At 49.1% G+C, this 9890-nt stretch overlaps 1 protein-coding gene across 6 annotated transcripts in view; it reads right to left on the bottom strand.

Annotated features, from left to right (window-relative positions):
* Positions 1-271: 271 nt before the first annotated feature.
* The window catches only part of usp19 (ubiquitin specific peptidase 19), a 28647-nt gene continuing 19028 nt past the window's right edge, over positions 272-9890 (bottom strand). For 2 of the 6 annotated variants that reach the window (XM_056422926.1, XM_056422927.1), the window contains exons 21-26: positions 9761-9871; positions 9236-9449; positions 8271-8423; positions 6601-6767; positions 6342-6511; positions 272-1301 (exon numbers count right to left, since the gene is read on the bottom strand). In XM_056422926.1, the coding sequence (XP_056278901.1) occupies positions 1161-1301; positions 6342-6511; positions 6601-6767; positions 8271-8423; positions 9236-9449; positions 9761-9871 (956 nt within the window). In that variant the 3' untranslated portion in view covers positions 272-1160. Of the gene's footprint in view, positions 1302-3904; positions 3989-4876; positions 5422-6341; positions 6512-6600; positions 6768-8270; positions 8424-9185; positions 9450-9760; positions 9872-9890 lie in introns of those variants that run through there. The other 4 variants (XM_056422923.1, XM_056422924.1, XM_056422925.1 and 1 more) reach the window with 3 other exon arrangements.

Here is a 9890-nt window from a genome sequence, read left to right as displayed (position 1 = left end):
GGTAGAGTTACTTCTTCGTTCCTCCATGCTACCCCTCCTTCTTCTGCGGCTAAATAGCGGCAGCCTCGTCTAGCGGAGACAGGCCACAGCGCCATCTGCCGGTGTGGGAAGATACTGCAGGTCGCGCAGGTGTCAGATGAGGGCTGATTCACAGGTGTTTCTGGGGGTGTCCTGCATGTTTTTACGGATCCATGAGGAACAGCAATTATTGCAAGTTCCCGGGAGTTTATTCATAATTTTATTCAGTTGACAAAAGGAACAAAACCACTACTAGGGTAAGCAGATCTCAAAATTGTTTTTATTTATATTAACCATTTATATGTATCCACAGCAGCATTCTTAACCAGCCCCACATTTCATAGCGATATATACGCAGTCTATTACAAGAAGAGGTGGCGGGGAGAGACTGGACAACTCACACAACTGAAATCATGACATGAGAAGCAGATATTGAACATGCAGGTCATGCACATTTCAGTTTATACTGAAGCCGTTTCGATGATTGCATCCACAGAATCGAATACCTAAACAAGAACAACTAAACAATACACAACAGCAGAAGACACCAACAGGAAGTTTATGAAGCAGCAAAAGACAGGAGCGGTGAGCCCGCCATATCAAAAAACAAACAAATGTAAAAACAAAAAGCAGCAGGTCTCACACAATGTCTCTTTACAGTTGATGCAGGTTACATAATATCCTGCCACAAACAAACCCCCATGAAAAGAAACATAACAATATACACAACAACAGGTCTAGTAAAAGGTTAGAAGGGACCACAAGGTGCGTTGGTCCGACCTCCTCTCACGTGGCTGTGGCTTCATCACGAGCTGCTCACAGGAGCGCAGATTACAGAAGTGCAGTCGCTTGTGTGTGTGTGTGTACACTGAATGAATACAACTAGCTTATTATAAGTGTGTAAGTCTATCTATGAGAGTAAATCAGGGGCGTGTGTGTAGTTAGTTCATTCCTATGTGCATCTGAAGCGCCGTCACATCCTCAAAGACCAGGTCCAGGTTCTCAAAGACCAGGTCCCTCAGGTCCCTCCAGGGGTGCACCGGTCAGACCTGGACGCCCCGTGTTGTTAGCGAGCACCGACGGGGTCTCTAGCAAAGGAGGCGGAGCTTCCCTGGGCTCCGGATCTGGCTCTCCTCCCGGTCCTAGTCCACCTCCTCCATGTTGCTGTAGGACGGCGCCGTGCAGTCTCCAGAGAGGCCGAAGAGGTCGGCGGAGACCTCCGGGGTCAGCGTGGGGAGGCCTTGGGGGTCCAGGTCGGCCCCAAACAGCGACTGGCTGGAGGCCTGTTGAATAATAATGAGCCAGTGTTAACCATGAGCGCTGTTTACTGGCCTGGAGTTTCTGTGTGTAAATAAAAACATACAGATGAGAAACAGATGAGACTTTATTTCTAAAAAGAATTACAATGCTTTATATACATATATATCAGAAAGCAGCATTTAGATGGCGTCTACATTATTGCAGGGAAATAACATGTTTCCTTAAAATAGTATACTTTACAACTCAGAGATTCAAAGTATATTGCAGATAGAGAACATACATCGCGTCCTCACAACTAGACACTCTAATGGACATCACACACACACACACACACACACTGAGACACACACACATTAACACACACACACACACACTGAAAGAGACACACAGACGCACAGAGAAAGACACACACACACTGAGAAAGAGACACACAGACACTGAGAAAGAGACACACACACAGACACTGAGAAAGAGACACACACTGAGAAAGAGACAGACACACACACACACTGAGAGACACATACAGAGACAGACACACAGAGAAAGAGACACACACAGAGAAACACACACACTGAGAAAGAGACACACACAGAGAAACACACACTGAGAAAGAGACACACACACTGAGAAAGACACACAGAGAAACACACACACTGAGAAAGAGACACACACACACACACAGAAAGAGACACACACTGAGAAAGAGACACACACACACACAGAAAGAGACACAGAGAAACACACACTGAGAAAGAGACACACAGAGAAAGAGACACACACACACACACAGAAAGAGACACACACTGAGAAAGAGACACACACACACAGAGAAAGAGACACAGAGAAACACACACTGAGAAAGAGACACACACAGAGAAACACACACACTGAGAATGAGACACACACACACACACAGAAAGAGAGACAGAGAAAGAGACACAAACACACCCAGAGGGAGTGAGAGACAGACACACCCAGAGGGAGTGAGACACAGACACACACAGAGGGAGTGAGACACAGACACACACAGAGGGAGTGACACACACACACACAGAGGGAGTGAGACACACACACACAGAGGGAGTGAGACACACACACAGAGGGAGTGAGACACAGAGACACACACAGGGAGTGAGACACACAGAGACACAGACACACACACAGAGGGAGTGAGACACAGACACACACAGAGGGAGTGAGACACAGAGACACACACAGACAGACACACACAGAGGGAGTGAGACACACACACACAGAGGGAGTGAGACACAGACACACACAGAGGGAGTGACACTGAGAGACACACACAGAGACACAGACACAGAGGGAGTGAGACACAGACACACACACACACACACACACACACACACACACAGAGGGAGTGAGACACACACACACAGAGGGAGTGAGACACAGACAGACACACAGAGGGAGTGAGACACTGAGAGACACACACAGAGACAGACACAGAGACACAGACACACACAGAGGGAGTGAGACACAGAGAGACACACACAGAGGGAGTGAGACACTGTGAGACACACACACACAGAGGGAGTGAGACACTGAGAGACACACACACACACAGAGGGAGTGAGACACAGACACACACAGAGGGAGTGAGACACACACAGAGACACAGACACACACACAGAGGGAGTGAGACACTGTGAGACAGACACACAGAGGGAGTGAGACACTGAGAGACACACACAGAGACACAGACACACACACAGAGGGAGTGAGACACTGAGAGACACACACAGAGACACAGACACACACAGAGGGAGTGAGACACTGAGAGACACACACAGAGACACAGACACACACACAGAGGGTGTGAGACACAGACACACAGAGGGAGTGAGACACTGTGAGACACAGAGACACAGACAGAGCGAGTGAGACACAGACACACACAGAGGGAGTGAGGCACTGAGAGACACACAGAGACACACACAGAGGGAGTGAGACAGACACACACAGAGGGAGTGAGACACAGAGACACACACACACACAGAGGGAGTGAGACAGACACACCCAGAGGGAGTGAGACACACACACACACACACACACACAGAGGGAGTGAGACACACACACCCAGAGGGAGTGAGACACACACACACAGAGGGAGTGAGACACAGAGACACACACACACACAGAGGGAGTGAGACAGACACACCCAGAGGGAGTGAGACACACACACACAGAGGGAGTGAGACACACACACCCAGAGGGAGTGAGACACACACACACAGAGGGAGTGAGACACAGAGACACACACACACACACAGAGGGAGTGAGACAGACACACCCAGAGGGAGTGAGACACACACACACACAGAGGGAGTGAGACACACACACCCAGAGGGAGTGAGACACACACACCCAGAGGGAGTGAGACACACACACACAGAGGGAGTGAGACACACACACACAGAGGGAGTGAGACACAGAGACACACACAGAGGGAGTGAGACACACACACACACCCAGAGGGAGTGAGACACAGAGACACAGACAGAGGGAGTGAGACACACACACACACACACACACAGAGGGCGTGAGACGCGTGTCTGTCTGGTGAAGTCTGGACCAACAGGTGATTTGAAGCTTTAAATCTTACATTTCTACGTTCGTCCAGAAACACAGAAACTCGTCGATCGTCTCGTCGACGAAGACGAGACTCGTCGTCAACATCTGAGCGTTCCTAAACAACAAGTTCACTACGTTTCATCTGATAAAAAAAACTAAAATAAACTTCAAGATGGAACAAAACAAATAAACACACGTTGACAGGCATTTAAAAAACATGACAACAAACGGCTCAGAACACGAGAGACCAGGAACACGCCGCGAGACGGGTTCTGATCCACTGAGGGAACAGAGTTCTCTTTGCTTCATGGGAGACTCAGTGGAACCTCTCACCTCTTCAGAGTGGTGCAATAAAGATAGAGGATAAAGATAGAGGATAAAGATAGAGGATAAAGATAGAGGCCTCATCTAAGCTCTCGGCTCCTTACTGGACAACTATTCTGTTCATGAGCCTCTTCCAGAACCTTCCACCGCCCTCCACCTGCACTGAGGAGGTTCTCCACGTTCTAGTCGGAGCCGCCGGCCTCCTCTGCTCGCCCCGCTGGCTGAGGAGCGGAGAGAGAGCAGAGGAGGATCTAATGGCTCCTGTAGTAAAAACTTCACCTGGTGGCCAACATGGGTACTGCAGCAGTACGTACCGCTTTGCTTCCCTTCTCGTGTGTGGTCAGTATTAAACTGAACATCAAGTTATTAAACTGATCAAATTATTAAACTGTACATTAAGTTATTAAGCATAAGCTGTCAGAGCTCAGCCTGAGAATTATTTAAATTAAATGTGACAAGAAAACAGAAACCAGCGCGTCGACGCCGTGAAGTGACTCGTTTACGCTCGGCTGCTGACGGCTTCAACCTTCTCTTAGTTTTGGGCCTCAGGGTCTTAAACTTATTGCTTCAATAAAAAATTTAAAAAAAGTTTGAACTGTTGAAATCTGACTTTTTTTTTTCCTTCTTCCAAATTGCTGGAGAACAATTTACGGTTAAATAAAAAGTCTGAACATTTACATCTGTGCACGTCATTGTTCGCGGTTTAATTTAAGCCCAATTAAAGCTGGTCGGGGGTCTCTCCTTGGTACCGGGTCGGTGGATCCGGGTCGGGCCCGACGGAATTTTACAGGGTTGATCCATGTTTACGACCCGCCGAGGACCCGTTGGTGACATCTGAAAACAGAACTTCCTCGTCCAAATGTTCCAACCTCGCGTTGGTCCGTCTGCATGCAGAGCGGGCCCCTCACATGGGCCCCTCACATGGGCCCCTCAGGTCCAGGTGGCTCTGCTCAGCAGGGGGTAGACCAGGTTGACCAACAGCGCCAACACGGCCACCAGCGTGCCCAGAACAACGTAGCGCACGCAATCGTCGTTGGGATAGTCCGACATCCTCCTCGTCCTCCTGCGGCGCACCGAGACGGCGCCGCCGTCTCCGTCCTCCTCGGCGCGGTCCAGCGACGTGCGACGCCTCCGCGGCGCCGAGCGGGACGGTCCGCGGGGGCCTCCGGCGAGCCCCTCCTCTTCCTCCTCTTCCTCCTCCAGTTCCCGCCAAATTCGAGAGGCCTGCGATTGGCGGAAACCGGTGTCAGCTTCTGGGAACAGGCGCTGACTAACAGACGCTACGAGTACATTCAGAAACACGGCAGACCAACGGGGACCCGACCCGACCGCCACTCAGAGGAGAGGGACCGAGAGGCTCGCCCCCAAACCACGACTCGCTGAGTGAGGAGGACACAGACTCTGGAGGTCTGACGGAGACTCTGGAGGTCTGAGACGATTCTCCTCCTCACAGAAACTAAAAGTGCATCTTCAGGAAAGATGGAGGCTCAGAGGAGAAGAGACACCGACATGTTCTCTACGGAGAACTTCTGGACTGAAAACTATCTCACACCCTCTCCCCCTCACAAACACACACTCTCTCCCTCTCTCACTCACTCTTTTTCTCTCACACAGAACTCCACACTCTATCCTGTTGATGAGTGTGTGCAGCCGCTGCCTGACATCTGAATCTTGATGATCTCAAACGAACCGACGACTTAAATGAGGAATCTCCCCGTGATGACTCAGCGAGTCGTCGAACTCCCGTCGACACCGAGAAGAGTCGCTCCGGCTTCGTGAGACCCCCCACTGAGTCCTGTCAAACACACATTCATCAACTTCCCAAGAGAGGTGGAGTCGAACACTTCTATCAACGTGAGCGGACTCAATCCGAGACTTCTTATTCCACAGGAGAGGAACGACTTATTATCCCAGCAACACTTCAGCCTCGACTCCGAGAGCCGCCGTGGCTTCGAGACGCTGATCACCCGAAACAATGCAACTTCTCATTAAAAGCCTGAAAACAAGTGATTTACTTTACTTATAAGCCAGGGGCCGTTTTAACTTTGGATAGAAGCTCAAACCTGGCGCCTACATCCACAGTGAAAACCCCAAAGCCCTTCTCTGGACCCCCCCCCCCTCTCGTAGTGGTGTGGCGCCCTCACCTGGCTGGCAGCGGCTCCTGCGGGCGACTCGGCTCCCATTGGCCGGTGGAAGCGCGGCGTCCTCTCCACGGGCGAGTTCCGCCGCCGGTAGAACAGGACGTAGGCGTAGCGCGTCACCACCTGACTCTCCTCCACCATGGTCACCGTGCTGTCGTCGAACAGACGCCAGCCTGGCGGAGGAGGAGAGGAGGGCGGAGTCAGGGTGGTTGAACGGTACGACACACACACACACACTCCAGGTGGGGATAAACAGACTCACCGACGTCACTGCGCTGGCTGTTCTTGTCGCTGGGCAGCCGGGCGTAGGCCGTGTAGTGGCCTCCGATCATCCCCCCGTAGTGGTTGATGACGGCGTACAGGTCGTAGACGGGCGGCTGCTGCATCTCGTCCTTCTGGCTGATGCAGAACTTACTGAGATCCAGATTCCTGCAAGAAGAGATTCTATCAGAGGCCGTGGGAGGACGCCAAGCTACGGGTGCTGCATGAGGGACGCTTCACGCAACATTCAGGGGGATTAATGGAATATAACATGCAACAACTATGTTTTTATTACCGTCTAATGACCTAAAAACTAACGATTCTAATGTTGTGTTCGTGTCTCACCGAGAGCAGATTTACACTACCGCTCAAAATGGAACTCCTCCATGTCTCTAAATAAATAATCATCAATTCCACACGGTTCCTTTAGAGCAGCCATTCCCAAAGTGTGAAGGTACTGCAGGTGGGCCGCGAGAGGTCATTTAAAATAAATAAATAAAATGTTTTTAATGTTGTCTGTATTTTACTTAAAACGATTGATAATTGATAAGATACCAAACGTACATCTTTTTCTTAGTTTAAGTATTATTTGAACAATTCTAGCGGCACATTAGTTATGTGAAACATTAATTGATGAAGCACAAACAATTTAAACGAACAGATTAATAAAACAATAAGGCTCTCGCTCGTTATTCAACAAAAGGCGCCGCCAAACAAAGTAAATATATATGAGCTCCGGAGAAAATGGTATACAAAACATACATTGTCGGTTAATACATTTTTAATCGGTTAAATTCTGAAGGTCATTTAATCATCCCTAGTTTATGTTTTGATCAGAGTTGTGATCAGCGCCGCCGCTCCCATAACGTGCACTACGCGCTGCGCGTAGGGCACCAAGTCCTGAGAGCGCACACAAAATAGGCAACTAAAAAAATCCTCATACTTATAATAATTATAATGCCGATATTATTTCAGTCTAGAAATATTAGGCGCCTTTTAGGCACGAATATCACAAAACAGGCAGAACAAGAGATACATTTAATCGCTCAGCCAGCCCCCCCCCCGCTAACACTTCTCGGGATGCATCGCTCTGCCGTGATGCGCACCGGCACATCCGCGCGTATAGGTGCGCACACTCTCACTAGCGCACACCCCCCCCCCCCCCGCCGACAACGCTCGCCGTGGGGGCCGCAGAAGATTTTCAGATTTCAAATTGGGCCGCGGCATTCTTGAGTTTGGGAACCGCTGCTTTAGAGAACATCAACGTGGTGTTCTGCAGATTGACATGTGGTGGAACGCCTCTTCTCTTAAATGGTTTGAATCCTACTTCAAAGGGACAGGGACTACTTTGTGTGACTTCTGATTGGACCAACGTGACCCGAGGAGTTCCCCAGGGCTCCAGTCTGGGTCCTCTTCTGTTTATCATCTTAAATCCCACATGCTCCTCCCACTAGCCCAGATTATGTAAACACATGAGTTATCAATATACAGACGACACACGCATGTGCATGACCACATCGCCAGAGAACTATATACGCAAACCAACGATCTTGCCCTTTATTCGTACTTCTTAACGTTGTCGTCATCTCTTCCACACGCTTCCTTTAAAGGACATTTGAATAAGTGCTGCAGACAGCGTTGTGGTGGAACTTCGCCGTTTCTTGCGTTTACCTGACGGGGAAGTCGACCATGTCGTTGATCTTGTCCCTCCAGATGAAGCTCCGGAAGGAGAAGCGCTTGAGCTGGATGATCAGGACGTTGGGCAGCCGCCACAGCAGCAGCTGCTTGGAGGCCTCGCGGTGCTGCTGGCACTTTGGACAGTACCTAAAAACAGACAGGTTATACATCGAGTCTTTAATGCTGACTCATGGATTTCCAGGACTTTAAACCAAATGTCCATGAGCAAACGCTTTGTGAAATACATGAAAAAGTGATAAAATGTCAGATTTAAACCAACGAGAATTCAAAAGCGTACACTATATATACTGATCTGTATACATGTGAATAGAACAACATTTCCATGACTTTCCCAAAACTTTTGGCATTTTCTTTTCCAATGACTTCTTCAGGCCTGGAAATAAACATTTTTAAATTCCAGGACTTTTCCATGACCGTACAAACCCTGATATACGATCAGAAGAAAAGTTTCACTGAGTGCAAAGATGTTGTATTTGGTATTTATTTCATCCAATTCCAGTGAACGTCGTCTTCGCTGAGCGTCGTTGACGTGATTAGTCGATTAACAGTAAAATTATCTTATTATATTGATGCGATTTTTAAAAAAGCAGAGAAGTTTTCCAAAAACATTGTGTTGGACCAAAATGAACATCCCTTAAAAAAGCCTTTGAAAATAGTTATTTAATAAATATTCAATAAAATATTAATGCGAGTTCATAAACTGAATTGTTTATATTTTATGCTAAATGCTGCATATATTTTTTTCAACCCCAAATGCTTTGCACTGGTTAGGGGGTACTCAGCTGAAAAAAACATTTCACAGGGGGTAGATAACCCCAAAAAGGTTGAGAACTTCTCAGTATTTTGCCCCTACTGGCCAAACAGAGGAAATGCTCCTACATGTAATACCTCAAAACAGGAAACCAGAAAGATGGAGATGAGACGACGCTTAGACCTACCAGGCCTCCTCCGGGGCGAGCACCTCCGGCCTGGTGAAGAGGTTGAGGCACTGCTCCAGGGTGAAGTGTCCGGCTCTGACCGTCTCGCTCAGGGAGCCGGGGTCCTCCTCGTACTCCAGCTCCTTGGAGCTCACCAGGACGTACTCCTTCAGGCGCTCGTTGTTCTGCCACACCAGCTGCAGCTTCGTGTCTTCAGGGAGCTCCAGAAGGTCCTCTGCAGGGGGGTTAGGGGATGGCTTAGGACACGGACTACTTTGTGTGACACGTCTGATTGGACCAATAAGACACAAGGAGTTCCCCAAGGCTCCATTCTGGGTCCTCTTGTGTTTATCTGGCCCTTCATGCTCCCACTGGCCCAGATTATGGATCCAGATTCCTGGCCCAGATTATTAGAACCTTGATTTGCAGCCTCTCCAGTAGGGGAACCTCTACAGCTCGTACATAGACTACTCCCTTCACAACGGTCTTTAACGTGACTGCATAGACGGAGCAACAACTCTCTGCACATTAAAAATGAGACAGTACCTCTCTCATCCAGCCTCTGCTCCTTGTTGCTCGAGTCCAGCAGAGCAATGTAGAACTGACTCGCGTGACCCGCCGCCGATTCACTCGGCTGCTGGTACCCCGTTACTGCAGCTGCAATGAAGAGGCGAGG

Source organism: Pseudoliparis swirei, chromosome 9 (genome assembly GCF_029220125.1).
Source record: "Pseudoliparis swirei isolate HS2019 ecotype Mariana Trench chromosome 9, NWPU_hadal_v1, whole genome shotgun sequence".
Taxonomy (NCBI): Eukaryota; Metazoa; Chordata; class Actinopteri; order Perciformes; family Liparidae; genus Pseudoliparis; species Pseudoliparis swirei.
Note: the sequence above shows the minus strand (reverse complement) of the source record. Positions and strands in the feature narration are given on the sequence as shown.